We start from the raw sequence: 21,141 nt of genomic DNA, 5'->3' as shown, positions 1-21,141 counted from the left end.
CTGGCTCCTGGAATCCCCTCTTGTCCCTTACCCCACAAATTTCACCATTGTCTTGCTCTGCCCCTTGACTTCCCTGTCAGTGATTATGGTAATGCTGTATAGATTAGGATTGCCGCTGGCTGGTGGGAAGTGCTGCTAGACTACATTAAGTGTTTATCTCCTGATGCTGATGCTGGGATTGGGGGAGAGTAGGTGCTCGGCTCTGCCAGCAGAATTTCTCTCCTCACCATTACCCAGGCTGCAGCTCCAGTGCATGCAGGAACAGCCAAACACGTTTGTTTTCTACATCTCTGCAACAAGAAGTGGAAATCGGGTCTCATCAGCCCTCTTTGCCCCCTTTTATTTCTGTCCTGCAGAAGTTTTCTTTTGATTTATCCTCTAGATGACTTGGATCAGCTTTCTCCGGGGCCCTGCAACCTGTCACCATATTTATGCATTTCACATGACTATGTACACACTGATTAATTATGCACGCACATAATTGCACAGATCCTCAGGGTATATCTTTAGTCTATGCTCTTGTTCTATGTAGGCATGTAGCTTAGGAAGTAAGGCAGCACATTACTATGGGGTAATGACATTGCTTAAGTTACTCTTAAAGTCACCTTGTAAGGCCCAATGGTAACGGAGCCAGACACCTGACTCAGGGCAAGACGCATCAACCAAACGTAAAAGAATCTAAAATGTAAAAGTCCTTACCGAATTTGAAAAAACGAAGAATGCACTAAAAAAACAAGTCGCACATGTTCGGTGCGGTATTGTAAAGTAGAATGCATTAAAGAATCGTTAAACTGGTGTAATCCCCGTCGATAATCTGCCCGTAAAGCATGCGCAGAGCAGCCAAGCGTTATGCTGGCTGCTCTGCGCATGCCACAAACGTAAAAAAAAAACCAACCCCCCCCCCCCCCAAAACAAACACATCCTTTATGGACGGCCTTGCCCCCCCCCTCCCCCCCCCGCCCCGCCCGAGGTCGCCACTGCTCCCCACTACCCCCTGCATTAAAAATCAAAACTTAAGGCTGCCCCGGCCCCCCTCTCTTCCTTTCTCTATCTCCCCCCAGCTCTCCCTCCCTCCATCCTGCTGTCTCTCATAGTGCTACACAGTAATTAAAATACATAAATATGCAAAATGGTTTGATACTTAAAAACACATTTACCTAACCCTACGTATATCCTCTCTAAACACCACTCATCCCAATCACTTTGATCGCTGCCATCTATCCCATCCTCCATCCCTTGTGTGTGTGTTTATCTCTTGTGTGTATGCTCAGTTCAAATGTTTGGTGTTCTGAATTTCGAAGAGCTTCACTTTTCTCTTCAAGTCAGAGAAGTCTGGTTGGTCATGTATAGACCAAGATGAAAGTACTCCAGAGTGTGCTCTTTGGCCATTGTGGCACTCCAGATGACCAGTGTGTTTTTACTTTGCAACGACTATCACATACATGACCTGTCCATTGCTCCCAGTCTGGCAGGGGTCAGCATAGAAAGTGTCTGGCCTTTCCACATTTGTCAGTTATGTCATTGACCGAGCGTTTTCGTCTCTGGCAGATGTCGCTAATCTGAAGTGTTTACTTGTTGATAGGAACACAGGGTGCCCCTACGCCTGCTTCTACTCAAGTGCTTTGGTGCGATGTGTAATTTGGATGCTGCCATCATCTCGGCATTGGTCAACTCTGTTCTACCCATGGAACTGGCACGAGACATGCAGACGCACACACAAGGTGAGTTGTGTCAGCCCCACTAGTGGTTCCAAATTACTTGTGAGAGCAAGCTACATTGGGAGATACACGTTCAGCTTTATGGCAAGGGTTATTTCATTGAATCTGAATTGACCATAGTGGACAGGGTATGTGCTCACATGGCTGGTTTTGATAGACTGTGCGATACATTGTAGACCCAATGTAACATGGATGTTGAGGTCCGAAGTAGTTGGATGAACCCTAGTTATTTCACATTTATCTATTTATAATTTCATGCAGTCACAGGTGACAACATTAACCTACCGGTCAGAAATAGCATTTTTGTAACCATTATCTGTGCACAGAAGGGTGACGTAAAGAGGATAAATGCAGTAGCTAAAAAAAAAAGATATTTTTGTTTTTGCTGTTTTGGTAAATAAACTCCAGTCTGTACATTGTTTTATGAAAAAATATTTAATAAAAGTTATGGGTTCAAACCTTGAACTTGTTATAAGCCTTGTGGAGTTATATTGAGCTGTGTTTTATATTAGGTTTACGGTGTATATTCTTACTGATAAATTAATAGTGCTTTTTAGAATGCATTGTGAAATTTAGCAGCTGTGTGTCTCCAAATCCGTGGATCTGTAAACAATGTGTTAAATTTACATTGCTGTGTTGTGGACAGCATAGGTATATTTTCTATACCTTGATCTTATTGTTACTTTGTGCTTTTTAAAACTCACTATTTTCTTCTGAGCAGAGGAAGAAAGTTAGGTCAAATGTGTGGTAATATGGATGGATATGTACTGGAAGACTAAATTTACCAAATTCATGTTACTAGTGTCTTGAGCTAGATTTTAGCCTCGTTTATCTGCATGTAAAACACAAACATTTTGTATAACTCTGCTTCTTATCATTTGTATTATTTCATACATGACTTGGGGGGTTTCCTTTGACAGCAGCAGAGTGCACTTAAAGATCTAATTATCAAATTCAAGGCGATAGCAAGATCTCAAGGTGTGGGCACTAATTGTCAACACAAAAAGAACCCAACGCCAACAAAATTTATAAAGTGGTGACTCGTTTCACACGAGCCTGAACTCATGGCTCACCTAACCTCTTCATCGGGTCAGTGTCAAGCTTTGAGCTAGCACTATTCATAACATATAGAATTGTGATTTTAAGTGCTTTTTGAGTTTTTAAAGGGTGTAACATATAAAATATGGAATTAAACAAGAGCTTGATACCGACTTGATGAGTCAGTGCTTTGAACTACACTTTATAAATGTTGTTGGCGCTAAAGATCTAATTATGCCATTCAGAGAGTTGGGCTTTGCTTGAAATTCATTTATATTTGGGGAAAATTAGTTATATTTCGCAGTCTGGCTGCCTATGGTATGCCTTGTTCCCTCCCACGTTTTCTGTGTGCTAACCCTACCTGTGGCATTTACCTAAGGAAAAGAGAACCTCAAAATGCAAACCTTAGTGTAACAACATTTATAAGACTCCTGGCATGCATCATCTAGGCTATGAGGATACTTTACATTTGTGTTTCTTTAGCACAGAGCTTCCCAAGCCTGTCTTGATGATCCCTGAGCCAACTGTGTTTTCAAGATATTATCAGTGAATATCCTGAACATACGCAGATTATTTCATATGTGTATGTTGGGGACTTCTGAAAACCAGCTGACTGTGGGGTAATTGGGAAAGGTTTTGGTAAGCCCTGCTGTAGAATGTAGGCCACAGAAATTGGTGCACACAATTAAAACAAAATGGTTTAAGGTTGTATAAACATAAGGACAATATAGAAATGATAAATGAACCTTACTTAGATGCTAGTTTCTGTTGTGGTGGCAGTGGTTGTATTTTTCTCTAACCTTAATTAAAAAGGCAAAGAAAAGGCTGGTGGCACAAGCCAGCTAGTAACAGACAGATCTGGGGAGAAACTTAACTTTTCACATCTGGAAATGACTTGAAGATTAGAGCAATGAAGCCTTTTGGGGAATATATGCAAAGGGAGTACTGACTCATTTCTATAGCGCTACTAGACGTACACAGCGCTGTATACATTATAAGCAGGTACCTTCTCTGTCCCTAGAGGGCTCACAATCTTTGTACCTGGGGCAATGGAGGATTAAGTGATTTGCCCAAGCACACAAGGAATTGCAGTGGGAATCAAACCCAGATTGCCAGGATCAAAGCCTTCTGCACTAACCATTAGGTCACTCCTCCATTCCAGGCCTTGTTGTTTGCACTGCGGTGGCTTTGTGGTCTTGAGGGCTCTTGCCCTTTCTTGTGTTAATCATAGTGGAAGAAAAGGAAGAGGACATTTTTTCCTGTGCGTTATTTATGGTACTTTCCCAAGTAACATGTTCCTGTGATCTAAGGACAAGTATCTGCTTGGATCTTGCTGAAACAGAGAACATTTACAGTGTGCAAAGTTAATTACCCTGCTACCTGACCCTGCTGGGGACAAAATGTTATGGACATTCTCAGTGCAGAAGGATTAAGCTTCCTGTTAAAAGTGAGGACAAATTGAATGGATGAACTCTCAAAGGGTGTAAGTATATGGTGTGGCATTCTGTTCCACGTGGAATGTTCTAGTCAATGGTACACCATGGAGCTTCTCTCATGTCTCTCTAGCAGCTGATGTGTCTCATCTGCCTCCCTTCCTGGCTACTTACTACCTTTTGTCTATCACTTGGTTGGTTGTTACATTCTCCCTCACTACTGGTGGGCATTACAGCTACCCTCTAAATAGAGAAAATTCCACTTGTGCAGGAAAGAGCTCACAATATCCAACCGCTTAAACAGATTGGAGGCAGGCAGAATGCCTAAAAATGATGCCAAAATTTGTAAAGCTTAACACTAGCAGTAAAACAATAACTCACCTTTAACTAACCTTGAGATGCCAGTAAGGTATGGCCTAAATCCAAATCTATACAAAAGCCAATTCCAAGATGCCAGTTGTAAGATAAGTTATATTGTCAGAATGACTTTGATATGGATCAAGATCCATCCTATGATGAAAGTGAAAGGAGAAGACTCAGAAATATCTGTTTATAGAAAGGGTAGTGGACGTGTGGAACCACCTCCCAGTGGAAATAGTAAAGATGAGGACAGTATCAAAATTCAAAATGTTTTAAGTTTATTTGTGGTAAACTGCATTGTTTTCTTCAGACAGGAATGCAGTATAGAAATGATATACATAAAAAAATAGAGAAAGTATAGGACAAGCACAGAGGACCTCTGAGGGAGAAGGAGCTGTAGAGACTGGGCTGTTTAGGTAGGTGGACTAGATAAGTCAATTATCTTTTCCTGCTGTTCTTTTCTTTGTTCCTATGATTGAAGTGACCGAAGTCACAGATGAGCCTCATGCTTAGACCTTAGAGTGACAAGAGAAACAGGAAGAAAAGAAAGATGAGTGCTACAGTGGCAGCCGAAGGGGATGGGATTTGATATACCAACTTTCTGTGGTTACAATACAGGTACGTTTTTTTGAACCTGGGGCAGTGGAGCAGTGGCGTACCTAGGGTAGTTGACACCCAGGGCTGGTCATTTTTTAACACCCCCCCCCCCCCCCCAAAAAAAAAATCCAGTACTAGGCATGCCGAGACTACAAAACACTCAGGACCTATAGAGCAATTCTACCATACCATAAGCAGTCATTTCTACGAGTCACACAAGGAAAAGGAAAGCATCTTAAACACTACAGTGAGCACTAGAACATCAATTCACCTATTGTAAAACGAAACCAGACAGAATAGTACAGATCGTAGATCCTGCACAGTCAATGTCAACTGAAAGCCATGTCTTTTTCACAAACACAGATACACCCTAATCCACTATAGAATAAGTAATCATAAACTTTCTATTTAGACAAAAATTAAACTGAACCCCCAATGCCAGACTCTGCATACAATGCAACACCACAGAAACTGTCCCCTAGTACTGTGCAAAATATAAAGACAGCAGATGTAAATTTGAAAAAAACTAACAAGTACCAATCACCACTTTACAAATTAACAAATAGAAATAAAAAAATATAGAAAGTAAAATAATACCATTTTATTGGACTAATACATTTAGCTTTCAGAGGCCAAAACCTCCGTCCTCGGGTCAGTACAGTATAGTGCTGTTACAGTATCCTATCCTGACCTGAGGAAGGGGGTTTTGTTCTCCGAATGTTAGTCAAAATGTATTAAAATTAGTCCAATAAAAAGATTACCTTGTTTACATGTTCTATTATAAACATTTATTAACACAGCTACAATACTACTTTATCCTAAAGCAAAAAACAAAAATATATATTTTATTTACAGTTTGTTGTCTCTGGTTTCTGCTTTCCTCATCTTCTTTTCACCATCTTCCTTCCATCCAGCATCTGTCTTCGTTCTCTGCCATCCAGTGTCAGCCCTCTGCTGTCTCCTCCATCCAATTTCTGCCCTCTCTCCCTGCTCCTTCCATCCACATCTGCCCTCTATCTCTGCCCCTTCCATTCACTGTCTGCCCTTTCCCTTCCATCCACTCCACTGTCTGCCCTTTCTCTCTGCCCCTTCAATCCACCATTTGCCCTCCCTCTCCCATCCATCCAGGGTCTGCCCTCCCTCTCACTCCCCCTTCCATCTAGGATCTGTCCCCTCTCTCCCTGCCCCTTTTTTCAGCCCCCAGTTCCAGCCCCCTTCTCCCCTCTGAACACCCCCACCCCAGTTCCCTTCTCCCCTCCTCTTCTCCTGTCTGTGACCCCCCACCCCAGTCCTCTTCTCCCCTCTGAACACCCCCACCCCAGTCCCCTTCTCCCCTCCCCTTCTGTCTGAGACCCCCACCGCAGTCCCCTTCTCCCCTCCCCCTCCCCTGTCTGAGATCCCCTCCCCTTTCCCCCTCTGAACACCCCCACCCCAGTCCCCTTCTCCCCTCCCCTTCTTCCGTCTGAGACCCCCACCCGCCCCTTCTCCCCTCCGAGACCCCCACCCCAGTCCCCTTCTCCCCTCCCTTCCCCTTTTCACCTCTGAACACCCCCACCCCAGTCCCCTTCTCCCCTCCCCTTCCCTTCTCCCGTCTGAGATCCCCATTCCAGTCCCCTTTTCCCCTCCCCCTCCCCTGTCTGAGACCCCCACCCCAGTCCCCTTCTCCCCTCCCCGTCTCCTGTCTGAGACCCCCACCCCAGTCCCCTTCTCCCCTCCCCGTCTCCCATCTGAGATCCCCAACCCAGTCCCCTTCTCCCCTCCCCCTGTCTGAGATCCCCACCCCAGTCCCCTTCTCCCCTCCCCTTTTCCCCTCTGAACACCCCCACCCCAGTCCCCTTCTCCCCTCCCCCTCCCCTGTCCCCCTCTGAACACCCCCACCCCAGTCCCTTCCCCCTCCCCTGTCTGAGACCCCCACCCCAGTCCCCTTCTCCCCTCCACTTTTCCCCTCTGAACACCCCCACCCCAGTCCCCTTCTCCCCTCCCTTTCCCTTTCTCCCGTCTGAGATCCCCACTCCAGTCCCCTTCTCCCCTCCCCCTCCCCTGTCTGAGACTCCCACCCCAGTCTCCTCCCCTCCCCCTCTCCTGTCTGAGATCCCCACCCCAGTCCCTTTCGCCCCTCTCCTTCCCCACCTCAGTCCCGTTCTCACTACTGTCTGAATCGGCGAAGCAGCAATGCAGGCAGCGCCTCGTCTGCCCTGCTGCTTGTAAAAAAATCAAATCTCCTTCTCCTCGTCTTGACGTCTTGACGTTGACTCAGGCCTTCCAATCAATCACTATGTCCCGCCCGCCCTCGCGGAAGTTACCTTAGAGGAGGGCGGGACATAGTGATTGATTGGAAGGCCCGAGTCGTCGTCAAGACGAGGAGAAGGAAGGAGAGATTTGATTTTTTCACAAGCAGGGCAGACGAGGCGCTGCCTGCGACGCTGCTTCGCCGATTTTTGTTTAAAGGAGGCGGCGGGAGCGGAGCACCCCCCACCCACTGGCACCCGGGGCGGACCGCCCCCCTGCCCCCCCTTGGTACGCCACTGCAGTGGAGGGTTAAGTGACTTGCCTAGAGTCACAAGGAGCTGCAGTGGGACTCAAATCCAGTCCCCCAGGTTCTCGGGCCACTGCACTAACCATTAGGATACTCCTGCAACCACAATCTGAACACAATCTGAACACAATCTGAAATTTTATTCTCCAGGATATTGGAAACCATGGAGATAACTCAACAGTTCAGTGATGTGTTCCCTAGGTTTTCTCCCAGTGATGTCGCATTCAGCAGTATCCTGTACTTGCTGAAATGTGAGCAGTAAAGACAAATATAAAACACATTATCATAATCCATTCAGGGATTCAAGAATGAAGGATTACAGGTTAGGACTACGACAAAGTGCTCAGACTTAAAGAATGCAGTTCTGCAAACGCAGAACTTTGAACATTTGCTGATAAGCTTAAAATTGAGGCTAGCCCCTAGATTACAAGCTTCTGATTTCAAACTAAAGCTATGCCTGCTAGCTTAATATTTAAATCCAGCACTGGCATCATCAGCTAACTCATAGGAAATCTGATTTTGAAGGATTCAGACTTGATTTGCTCTGTCTCATTCAATCATTTATCTTTTTTAGAGTACTCATATCAGTAATTGACTTCTTCAGTCTTGCCTGAACGGAAAAATGAACTGAACATCATTCTCCATAGAATGTATATAAAATAGCTGAAGATTTCAAAGATTTGCCCAAAGGGAGCAAATACACAGTGAAGAAAATGGGAGACTGCAGAAATCCCTGTGGTACGTCAAGCATGAAGTGTGCCTTATGCTGTTACTACATTCTGGGTCCTGTTAGATAGGAAGACGCGAAATCGGGTCAGAACCCTTCCTCCAACTCAAGTATCTTGAGACAGGATCACTTCTTTCTGCTTCAGAGACTATCAAGTGCTAGTGACGGATCTCCTTAGTCTGTTTTACAATGTGGTTTATCAAGAACAGAGACCAAAATGGAATAACTTTTCCCTATGTGAGCCTAGAATATCTTGTGGATACAGAAAGGGTAAGAATAACTGCTACAAGACTTGCTTGTTCAATCAGCTTAGCTTCAAAAACCAAATTTGAAACCAGGCTGTAATTGCTCGCTTAGTCACATCTAAAGATGTTTTTCAACAGGGGGTCGTCTACTGCAGTTTTCAGAGAGCCAGAGAGCAATCCCTTCATTAAAGAGGAATTAATTATCCTAGCCAACCAATTGCTAAGCACAAGATGGTCGTGATACCATTTGGTGTGAAGTAGGCCTAGTTGGCTCTGCTGGACCACCATATTTTAACTACTAACTGAAAGTTATTCCATAAGAGAGTATTTCTTCACAAAAAGGGTGTGGGTAAATTCATGGAGCAGCCTCCAGAGGGAAAAAGGTGAAGAACTTGAAGCACAGAGGTTCCCTCAACTGGGGCAAGGTGAAGACAAATTAGGGCAAGATTTATTGCACTGGAACAGGAATGAAGAAGAGAGCAGATAAGATGGGCTTTGTCTTTTATGTGCTGCCAAATCTTTTCTGTAACAGCAGAATCCAGTTGCGGTTGTTTCATATTGCTTGTTACATATTATGCAGTACACAGTTTCCGCTGTGTGGCTGTTTGACAGTAGGACAGCACCCCCCCCCCCCCCCCCCCCCCCGGCTTGACCCAAGGACCTGTGAAACATGCCTGAAGCTTTGGAGGCAGCAGCTGAGATTTCTCTTTTGTTACAGATGCACTTTCATAGTAAACGCAAACGGGACAAGAAAAAAGCCATTAAACAAACCTCATGCGGACCGTGAAACGTCCTAGAGCCTCATACTGGTGACCTCATTCAGCTGTCAATCTGGAGAAACTGTCCAACTTTCAAAAAAAGATTACTCCTTTCTTCTGTTTTTTTTTTTTTAATGCTATTTATTAAGTCTGGGTAGGCAGAGAATTGAGTTCTGCTCCACCAGCCAAGGGGACCTTTTACTGGGGAGAGAAGATAAATACCACAGAACAGAAATTTACAGAGCACGAATTCGGTCCTTCCTGTGGCTAAATGCTGCATGTTTTTCTGCTGGGCATGAGGGAAAAAAGGATGCAGGAACATTTTTAAACATGTTGATCGTTGTCTAAATGAACGCTTATTTCATGCACAATTTGTAATAGGTTTGCAAGGTGCAGTAATATGCAACATAGTAAATGATTGCAGATAAAGACCTGTATGGTCCATCCAGTCTGCCCAACAAGATAAACTCATTTTACATGGTATGCAATACTTTATATGTATATCTGAGTTTGATTTGTCCTTGCTATTCTCAGGGCACAGACCGTAGAAGTCTGCCCAGCACTGTTGTACTAAGTTCTGAAGCTAATGTCGAAGCCCCTTAAAATTTACATTCCATCCCATCCATATCTATTCAGTCACGATCAGAGCGTAGACCGTAGAAGTCTGCCCAGCACCAGTTTCACTGCCCAATTACCGGCGTCACCACCTAAACTCAGCTGATTCCGTGGATCCATTCCTTCTAAACAGGATTCCTTTGTCTTTAAGCAAGCTGTTTCTACCTGTTCAGCTAGAGGCCAAGGGAGCCAGTGTGTAGAATGTGCTTTTGATTTGCAGTGTGGCATCTGGTTCGGAGGTCTGAATGTTAAGGTGGCAGTGGGTGAAGGTGCGAGTGGGTTGCAGCTTATTTTTCTTCATGCATCCTGTGTGTGTCCTTTCACATCAGCGGAGGACCTCATGGATAGTTTAAGCTAGACTTTGGTCTCCTCTCTGTTCTTGCTCTTTGGGCAGTTCAGTTTGTGCTGTGATGCTGAAAAAGAAAAAAAGATCTCGGTAGCCCTGAGCAGGTTGTCTCCCTTCATTGGGTTTTACACTTGGGCTCCTTAATCCTTCCTTTTTGACAAGCCACAGAAAAATCCCCCTATTAACACATACAGCAGTTAAACCCATGTGAGATTGCAGGAAGGAAGACCTGAAACCCTTGTTAAGAGGAGGAACTTGAGGTAGTTAGCAAGACATGAGTGCTGAGGAAGGGAGAAATGGCAAATTGCATAGAGGAAACCAATCCAAAGTTTAGCAGTATAATTTGAATGATTTTGTCATAATTTCTCTCTAATCTCTGTTGTAAAAATAAAGTAACAGCATTCCCCGCATCATTAACAAAAGTTGCTACTGAAAATTTCTGCCCAAGGCATCCAGAGGTGTGAGAAATGTTTGCTGATACCATGTTTGAAGTTTCCAAAGACAAAAAAGATAGAAAGTCTTAAGATCCACCCTCTCTCTCCCCTTTCCTTTAATATATTTTGCATAATTGTTTCCACTTAAGCTGCTGGCATTTTCTTTGCTACATTCGGCACAATTATTTTTCATATGAATGTTGCATGTGTTTTCTTTCTTTAAGGTCTGTGTGTGTGCGCTTTAAAATTGCTATGTCTGAATGACTTTTGGTTCTGCTAAATGAATAATTATTTAAATAGTAATAGAGTATAGCTGAGTCCCCGCTCGTTCGTGTTTGCAGCCATCCTGTTTATAGACACAGCCGCGCAGCCCTGATAACTGACAGGCCTTTTGATGCAACTCTTTATTATAATTAAGATCCCTCGAGCACTGAATACCAATAACTGTGCTCCTATTTCTGGGAGCCCTCCAGCAACAATTTCAAATTCAAGATGGTGGTCAAGGTCGTGGCTTAGATGGAAAAAAAATTAACAATTTCATGAAATGTTTCAGATTGCAGAATAAATTAATGTATAAACTTTGTGTTGTAGGATGAAAAGTAGTTTGCAGCTTCTTAAGGAACAAGATTGACTGAAATAGTGTGTATTCAGCAGTTGTAATGTTTGAGCTTTAAATCCTGTGGCTGTTATTTAATTTATTGATTTTAAATGTTTCTCTGAACTTCCACATAAAAAAAAAAAAAGATTTCTAATTTGAATAAGTGCCCCCTAATTCTGTAGTCCTTTGCGCCCAATTTTCACTAACCCCGCATCCTATATATGACGCCCAGATTTGTACCTGATGCAATGGACGGTTAAGTGTCATGCCATGATTCTCATTCTCAGCCTGCTGCTTCTAACCGTTAGGCCAGGGGTGGGTAACCACAGTCTACGAGGCTCAACCCAGTCGGGTTTTCAAGATTTCTATAATGAATATGCATGAGATCTATTTGCATACAATGAAAGCAGTAAATACAAATCAATCTCATGCATATTCATTGTGGAAATCTTGAAAACCTGACTGGGTTGTGGCCCTCAAAGACTGGTTGCCGACCTCTGCATTAGGCTAATATTCCTCCACTACATTCTTTACATTTGATACACTCGGTCTTGGGGGTTGGAGGGGGGATGTAAATTCAAGTTAAACTGACACTATGATTGACACATTTTCTGCCAAAATTCTGAAGATTGAATTGACAAACATTATTTGATGGTATTTTTCCAGTTCACATTTTGTTAGACGTTTATGTGAACAACATTCACATGTACTGGGGACTCAGTAACTTAACCTAGTTGGGGTTCAATTAATACAAGTATGATGAGTAATAGCATCAGTTATCAAGACTTCAGTACTAACTACTACAATAAATGTCTTCCACTAATTTATGTAGTGTCCATCTGTTACGTGCCCAGGTGTGTGTGTTCTGTAGTTCTAGTTGTCGCATGAGCACTCAGAATGGGGGATGTTTTCTTTATTTCATGACACACAAGATGTTTTGAAAGAAAAAACCTCTATTGGACAGGCCCTCTGAAACAGTAGATGAATTTCATACATTTAACATCTCTGTGGATATCATAAAAATAGATTTTTTTTTGGCATCAATACAGCAATGGCAACAAAATATTGACTTGCTAAAAGTCAAGCCTTTGTGTTTTTAACAAGTAACATTGATATCATAGTAGCTGACAGTTTCTTACATGCCCAGACAAAATCATAGTTTCTGTTGACAGCTGTATCAAAATTCCTAGAAAAAGCACCACTTTATTGATGTGAGGGAAGGAGGTCAGAACCAAAGTCCACTACATACGTTTTAGTTAATAGTCAATTGCGGTAAGATGAACCTTACCCCAGAGAGAAGGAATGATGTGGCTTATTTTAATAGTGAGCTCTTCAGCCAGCGTAATTTACTAGTCAGTTGTATGGAAAGCACTGAAGTCATTAATTTCATCTCTGAATGATTTTTCTTCAGGAGCATCATTGATGTGGCCCAGAAAAAGATAAAAGAAGTGATAGAAATAACAAGACATCCCCACAATCTCAGTGCAGACAAAGTTTTCAATATAAACAAAGCTCGGCAACCACTCGTACAATTTAGCACCCCAAAAAAATCAGCACTGAGAACCAACAACCTTTTCCTGTCTTCAAGAATTTAAATTGATTAGACAGAGACCAATTACTTTTGCTGCCTTCGAGTTTAAATATGATTGGACAGATATCAACCAATCTGCATTGAGAACCACTATATTAAGAAACCAGCACACCCTGAAGAAAGCCACAGCCCACAACAAGATGGGCTGAAACGTTGGTCAAGCAAACTCAGACACAGCACCACCCAGATAACAGCAAGAACAAAAGGTCCATCAAGTCGAACCACCTTCTTCTTACCCAACAATCATCTGTATGTAGAAAACCAAACCCTAATGCATATATTACCGCTGAATTGCACCGTAGGAAACAAGTTGTTTCCAGATTTTAACTCTTCCTATGGGCTCTCTTCCCAAAAATCTAATTGCCTTATGGTACCCATCCATCTTTTGCATCTCCAGAACTTGTGCACTCATAATTTGAATTTTCTTGTTGTAGTCATGCTCTGTAATAAAACCTCTCTCAGTCATGTTCTTTTCAGAGGAAAATAGCACCTGCTTGGACAGCTTTCCAAGCATATAAAAGCCCTCTTGTCCCTTTCCATTAGTTTACTAAACTGTTGTAAAATTCTCCAGTTAACGTGTTAATGTAGTGCTTCTCAACGTAGTCCTCGGGGCACACTTAACCAGTTGAGTTTTCAGGATATCCACGACACATATGTATGCATCCAGTAAATTTGCATAGCAAGGAGGCTGTGCATGCAAATCTTTCCTGCATATTCACTGTAGGCATTCTGAAAATCCAACTGATTGGGTTGAGAAACGCAGATTAATATCAGGCATATTTTCGTCGGGAGATGGCCGGCGATTTCCTGAAACCGGCCAAATCGGTATAATCGAAAGCCGATTTTGGACGGCTTCAACTGCTTTCCGTCGTGGAGCCGGCGAAATTTCAAGGGGGCATGTCGGTAGGGTAGTGAAGGCGGGATGGGGGCGTGCTCATGAGATGGCTGGCTTCACCCAATAATGGAAAAAAGAAAGCCAGGCTTGACGAGCATTTCGCCGGCTTTACTTGATCCCTTTTTTTTTCACGACCAAACTTCAAAAAGGAGCCCCAACTGACCAAATGACCATCCGAGGGAATTGGGGATGACCTCCCTTTACTCCCCCAGTGGTCACCAATCCCCTCCCACCCAAAAAAAAAAAACTCCATGTGCTCGCCAGGGACATCCTAAATCAAAACTATTTTTGCTCAGCTTTTTCAGTAGTACTAGTGGGATTTGAACCGGCCACCTCTGGATTACAAATTGGTACTCTAACCACTTGGCCACAGCTCCACTTACTTGGATGTCCCTCCCTTTTGATTATGCCCCTTCAGGTCTCTGTCAGCCAGTCACAGACAGGGGTCTCTCTCAGCCAATCACAGTGCATTTAGCTGTCTGTGAGTGGCTGAGAGAGACCCCCCCCCCCCCCGTCTGTGATTGGCTGAGAGAGACCTGAAGGGGCATAATCAAAAGGGAGGGGCATCCAAGCAAGTGGAGCTGTGGCCAAGTGGTTAGAGCACTGGCCTTGTAATCCAGAGGTGGCCGGTTCAAATCCCACTAGTACTACTGAAAAAGTTGAGCAAAAATAGTTTTGATTTAGGACGTCCCTGACGAGCACTTGGATTTTTTTTCCACTTTTTTGAAGTCGGCCATCTGTAAGCCTGGCGATCTCAACATTTGACCTAAATATTGAGATTTAGCCGGCCTCAACCGTATTATTGAAAGAAAAGATGGCCAGCCATCTTTTTTGATAATACGATTTGCACTGCCCCTTTGTGGAGCCGGCCCCGAAGATGGCCGGCGCCATTCGATTATGCCCCTCTGTGTCATTTAGTGCAACTTTCACTAATCTAAATGGAGTTTTAAGTTAACTAATATGCCAGCATTCATTACGTCCCCTTAGCACCCCCCGCTTTACACTTAAGGGCCCCTTTGCTGTTCAGTTTGTGTGAAATTATATTTCAAAGTGGAGTTCCAGCTTGGCCAACTAAAATCTTGGCATAAATTGCCTTTCTTGCCCTTGGACAAGGTTGCCACAATACATCACGTTAAATGATGAGAAATGTGTAAGCTTGAGAGCGAAAGAGCTATTCCTAATCCATTAAATTGTCATAAAGTACAAAGAAAACCATCCATGAAGTGATGTTAACCTTTTGAAGTTGAAGCAAAGTTGGTATTTTTCACTTTGTCAGATAGATAAATGTTTTCCCCTTGGATCAGTAATTGCATAACTGACTAAAGATACCATAAGACCTTTCAGAGAAGAGGATTTAAATATTTCTCCATTTCTCCATGTCAAACTCTTGTCAGGGAGTAACAGTTATTAAGAAAAAAAGGACCTTTGTGTAACCACTGCCGAACCTGACTACAAAGCCAAGAATATGGATGTAAATATTTTTTTTTGCCTCTTAAGCAAATATTAAGAAACACCCCAGACAGTTATTTTGAGTTAGTGATGCCGAAGTGCTGCTTTGGAATGCATTCTTTTCACTAATACATTGGTTCTCAGCCCATTCCTGGGACACACCCAGCCAGTCAGGTTTTGAGGATACCCATAATAAATATGCATGAGATAGATTTGCATATAGTGGAGGTAGTACATGCAGATCTATTTCATGCATATTCATTGTGGATATCCTGAAAACCTGACTGGCTGGGTGCATCTCAGGATTGGGTTGAGACCCCCTGCTTTAATGTAATGACCTGAAATGTTGACTGTGTTGTGTTCTACCAGCGGGGCAGAGTCCTCATGTCACTTAGTGGCCCTTTTACTAAGCGGGAGTAAGCTGGAACTACTGCCGGCCCAACGTAGGCGCCGGCGGCAGTTCAACCCTCAGCGAACGGCATTTCCAGCGCTAGTGAGCGGAAGTATTTGAAAAATATTTCTGCAGGGGGTTAACCGATGGTAATTGGGCAGTGCCACCTCAGTGGGTGACGGTAAGTGCTCACCCCTCTCCCATGGCCACACAGCAAGTGCAATCCTACCGCATGGCCATTTCTTTTTTCGGCATTTTTACCCGCTGTGGTATCAAGGCAAAGTATGCCTCTGCATGTCTTTATAAAATTGCCTATCCAGACATCCACACACAGAGGCCAGCATGTGCCAGTAGGAATCAGCACCTGAGTAGATTTTATAAAATACATGCAATGCTGATCTGTCTCCCTCCCCCCCAAAGAACGCCCACGTGTATGGGGGCTCTTTTACTAAAGGTTTGCCATGCTGCTGATCCAATACGGGTGCTAGCGATAGTTCCACCCTGGCATGTTCCATTTCCGGCGCTAGCAGAAATATTTTAAAAATATTTGCACATGGGGTTACCCGGTTATAATCGCACAGGAGCCTTACCACCACCTGAGTGGGTTGGCAGTAAGTGCTTCTCCCCCCCCCCCCCCCCCCCTGAAGTGGCTGCGCGGCCATTTCATTTTTTTGGCCTTTTTATACGCTGCAGTAGAAGGGTCCCTGGCACTTGGCTAAAACAGCCATCGTGACTAGCGCAGGGTTCCTTGTACCGCAGCTTAGTAAAAGGGCCCCTTAATGACCCCTGTATATGTACTGATTGACTCTTGGAATTTCACACATCACCTGTGGTGACATTTGCCTACCACAATGGTAGTAATTCTTGCCTTCCATGATGAGTTATGTTTAGCTCTATTTCCCCTCTGATAAGACTACGCTGCAATCTAGCCATCTGTTATTGAGTGAAAGGGAAGGAGGAGAGAGAGGGGAAATGCTGGCTTTAACATCCTGACTGCAATTCAGGATCCAGGTTTTATGTCTGCTGTTCATCTGTCTTCGTTCTCCATCTGTTGACTTGATTGCAGGCTCCGCTGATCTGTATGTGCTTCGCTGACCAGGAATGTGTCTGAAGCGTGATCTAGTAGCACTGCACTTTTTTGATAATAGTGATAATGTTCTAACGTTGTTTTTAATATGTCTTGTTTTTAAAATGACCTCTTTTTCTATATGTATTAGGTTGTATGGTTGTCTGATCCTTAATGGCCTTAACAGAAAGGAAACTTGGGAACTGTATTTCATTCATGCCAACACTGCTCTTGCCTTGCTTTGTTAAATATGGCCAAATGTTGTTCTGTCCCCTCCACCCCCATCCCCTTCTCCCAAAAATGGCCAAATATTGAGAGAGAGGTGAAGAGAGTTTATTGGTGGAGTTTCAAGGGAAGGAGTTAAGGATTTATGACTCTTATTAGTATTCATAGAAACATGGAACATGATGCAGGAAGACCATACAGTATCCCGTCTGCCCATTCGCTGTGTTCTGTCCTAATGAGAAATGATTGCCTTACAGAGCATCAGAAGATGTGTTACTCTGCCTTGGTGCTGGCGATGATATTCTCAATGGGAGAGCCGATTCCATATCATCATTATGGTAAGAGCCACATTCTGCTTGTCCCTGTGATTTCTTTTGTAGTTTTCTGGTTTAATACATAGCTAAGGAGATTACAGTAGATTGAATTTGTCCTTGCCTTTTCGTGCCATGCTGGCTATAGGAAGTGTTTAGGTCTGTTGCTTGAATAGGTTTGCTATTCTAGGGGATGGACATGGAAGATCTTTCAAGGCAACCTAGGTTTAATAATGAGGGGTGATGTTTGCCAGTAGGTTGAAAAAGGATTAGTAGGGACCTTTGAAAAGCTTTTCTTTCTGCAGTCTCTGGTGTTCAGTGAGTATCTTTGATCAGTGTTAATTGTTTGTCTATGGAATTGAACTGTGACTTATGGATAAAAATAATTTGAAATTGTAAACAAGAAAGCCTTCTGGGAAAAACAGTATTTTTCCTCTACCTGTAATGCAGTTTAATTTTTTTTTATTATTTCTGAAAAATCATGGCTTAGATATGTATGAGAGGTTTCAGTAGGTATTTCAGGTCAATTTTTTTTCAGAGTAAGTTTTGTAGATAGGAAAAAGGATCTAATCCATCACCTGTATGCAGAGGAATGGGTTGTTTGGGAGTACTGAATAGTGTACATTATTAGTGTCTCTGGTACTGTAATGGAGAAAATGAAATACACAGCAGAGTGCGACAAACACAGAAGAAAACTGGCCTCCGCACTTGGAAACCCAAAGAGCAAAGTCACAGCAAAGGAGATAAAAAAGTGAGTGGCCGAAACACGACTCGCGTCGAGTCCAGATCGTTTCAAATAAACTTTTGCTGTGAACTTTCTTGAGTCCAATAGAGGTCTTTTTAGGGATCATCTTTTTTGTCTCCGCTATGACTTTGCTCTTTGGATACACAGCAGCGTGCCACAAACAGGAGTGAGCCCAAAATGATAGTGCAGTCTCTGAAAATTATAACACTACCAGAAGCACTATGAAAAATATTCCTGATGTGCCTTTCCAGTTCTGTGGGTTTCGATTCAGAAAGACCTGGGGTTTTGATTCAGAAAGACCTTACATATTTAACATATTTACAGGTTTACAAGATAGACGTGACAGATCCTAGAGGAGTCAATAGAAATGAATTGTAGGAAATTAGATTTTTTTTTTTTAAAGCCCTGTGATTTCCAAGATTAGTATTCCAAAGAGATAGAAGAGGAGCAGAGCTATGTTGAGGCAGGAAAGAAGCACGTTGCAAGTGCCCAGGAAAAATGTATATGCATTTGCATATGTGGATGTACGTTTAGCAAAGATAGAAAATAGGGTTGCTGACTAGCTTCAGATTCGCCCGACAGGGTTGATCCAGTCCTGGGCTTTACCCCAACACATGCAGAGACTTGTAGCCTGGCTTTTATTAGGGAATCCAATGGAGAAATCAGACCCAGAAGTCTCTGTATGCAGTGGGGGTAAGACCAGAACTGGATCAACCCTGTCGGGCAAATCTGGATCTAGTTGGCAGCCCTTGTAGAAGAGGTGACAAAACTCTGCCTAGGGTGGTTTACAATATAGACTATAGATCTAAGATAATTTGGGGATCAGATTAAGCCAGTGCTGAAAGAGCTGCTTCACTGTTGCTTGGTAAATGAAATTCAAAATTGTCAAGCTGGTATTTAAGTCATCGAGTGGAGAGGTATATAGCTACCTAAAGGTGTGTGTGTTGCCATATAAAGCCACCTTTGACTGTGAAGTTCTAAGGTTATAGGTTATATATGCCATCATGTGGGAGTCACATTGGCTGGGGATGTATGAGGAAGCTTTTTGTTACATAGAACCGATGCTCTGGTAAAAATTTGTCAGGATCAGGGCCTGAGTTCCCACAAGAAGGTTAAATGCTCTTAGTGTAGACGGACATTCTGCATGTTCTGCCTCTGTTCTACTCATGGATTTGTCAGAATTAAGAGCCTGGATTAATCCTGGGTTTAAGAATGGGTAGTTGCCCTGTGGGAGAATTTAAATTGTCTTGATTTTAAACAGTATTGCTGAATGTAACTTGCAGTAAGCATCTGTGGATTAGCCGCATACACTTTTGCTAAATATAGCAACTTTCAATAGAAATAAATCCCCAGATACTTCCTGCCACATTGGGCAAGCTAATAAAACAAAAGTGCAGGGTTATAAAAAATAAATATAGCCATGTGTTTCATCTTCCCAGTGAGAGCCCTCTTCTGATGGGGTACGTCACCTGGAGTAATGCAAAAGTCAACCTCTGAAAGATTGTGGTTGGCTAAAAGACACTGTATGAGATATTTTAAAAGTCAAGCTGAGCATCAGTATTGAATCCAGTTCTCTGGTGCTGCACCTAGTTGGCTTTACCGTCAGGTACAGTGTCCCTAGACAGACGAGTGATCAATGTTACCAGATGAAAGTTGGGTGGGGCGAATAGGGCTTGGATTTTAGATTCCATTTGTGGCCATTATCTTACTCTCTCCCTTTCTGTTTTTCTGTTCCCAGAACATCTGAACTGCCAGTTTGTCCAGTTCCTGCTGGATGTGATTGAAGACGGACTGCCCTCTGATAGCGCAGAGCAGCTTCCTGAGCTCTTTGTCAATGTGCTTCTGGCTTTTAATCTCCACATACCAGGTACTTGATATTATCTGCTGGAATTTTTTTATAATGGAGCAGATTTTGCTAGTAGCATAGGCAACAAATGTACAGTGTCCTGGGGCAGTAGCTGGCACACAGGAAGAGTAATTTAGGCAGTTGTGTGATAATGCAGGCAGAAAGATTTTTTTTTTTTTTAATTCCTGGCAATCACACAGCCTGATGTCATAAGCCACATAACATTTCGTACAGCAGTTCGCTTGGATTTTTCAGGACTAAATATTATCTAATTTAATAAAGGTTTTAGTATGGCAAGTGTATTAAGCACAGTAAGCATTGAAGTATTTGGAAATAAGCTACTACTACTACTTATCATTTCTATAGCGCTACAAGGCATATGCAGCGCTGTACACCATACACCAACAAGACAGTCCCTGCTCAAAGAGCTTACAATCTAGATAAGTCAGGTAGACAGACAGAACAATTAAGGGTAAGGGAAAGGGAATAAAGAGATGAGGATAAAAGGACAGGGCAAGTGAGTAGTGGTTAGGAGTCAAAAGCAGTGGTAAAGATGTGGGCTTTAAGTTTGGACTTGAAAACGGCCAAAGACGGGGCTAGACGTACAGGCTCGGGAAGTCTATTCCAGGTGTAAAGTGCAGCAAGATAAAAGGAACGGAGTCTGGAACTAGCAGTAGAGGAGAAGGGGACAGATAAGAGAGATTTATCTACAGAACAGAGTACCCGAGGGGGGGGTGTGTAGGGAGAGACGAGTGGAGAAGTATTGGGGAGCGGCAGAGTGAATGCACTTATAGGCCAATGAGAAGTTTGAATTGAATACGGAAACGGATAGAGAGCCATTGGAGTGACTTCTAGACCATGTTTGAGCACTGTTGAATAAAGGGAAAAGTGCACTGTTATTCCAATTTGATTTATCTTCAGTATTTGATTTAGTGGACCGTACTCTGCTTTTACAAAATCTTGTGGATATGGGAATCACGGGGAATTTCCTGAGTTGGACAATATTTTTGTTCTGATCTTGATACAATCAGTTCTTGATATTGACTTTCCTAGAGTTCAACAGTGTATTGATTTGTTAGAAAAATGGATGTGCGCCCATAGGCTAAAACTTCATACCACAAAAAGCGAAGGTACTTACCTGTAGCAGGTGTTCTCCGAGGACAGCAGGCTTTATATTCTCACAAGTGGGTGACGCCGACCCATATCGTCCGGTCTAA

General features: G+C 43.1%; 1 protein-coding gene across 2 annotated transcripts in view; it reads left to right on the top strand.

Moving 5' to 3' along the window:
* NCKIPSD (NCK interacting protein with SH3 domain) overlaps positions 1–21,141 on the top strand; it is a 128,264-nt gene that overhangs the window by 86,200 nt on the left and 20,923 nt on the right. For both annotated transcript variants that reach the window (XM_030206405.1, XM_030206406.1), the window contains exons 8-10: positions 1,583–1,721; positions 17,280–17,360; positions 19,817–19,945. In XM_030206405.1, coding sequence (XP_030062265.1) covers positions 1,583–1,721; positions 17,280–17,360; positions 19,817–19,945 — 349 coding nt within the window. The remainder of the gene's footprint in view (positions 1–1,582; positions 1,722–17,279; positions 17,361–19,816; positions 19,946–21,141) is intronic.

This window comes from Microcaecilia unicolor, chromosome 6 (genome assembly GCF_901765095.1).
Source record: "Microcaecilia unicolor chromosome 6, aMicUni1.1, whole genome shotgun sequence".
In the NCBI taxonomy this organism is placed as follows: Eukaryota; Metazoa; Chordata; class Amphibia; order Gymnophiona; family Siphonopidae; genus Microcaecilia; species Microcaecilia unicolor.
Note: the sequence above shows the minus strand (reverse complement) of the source record. Positions and strands in the feature narration are given on the sequence as shown.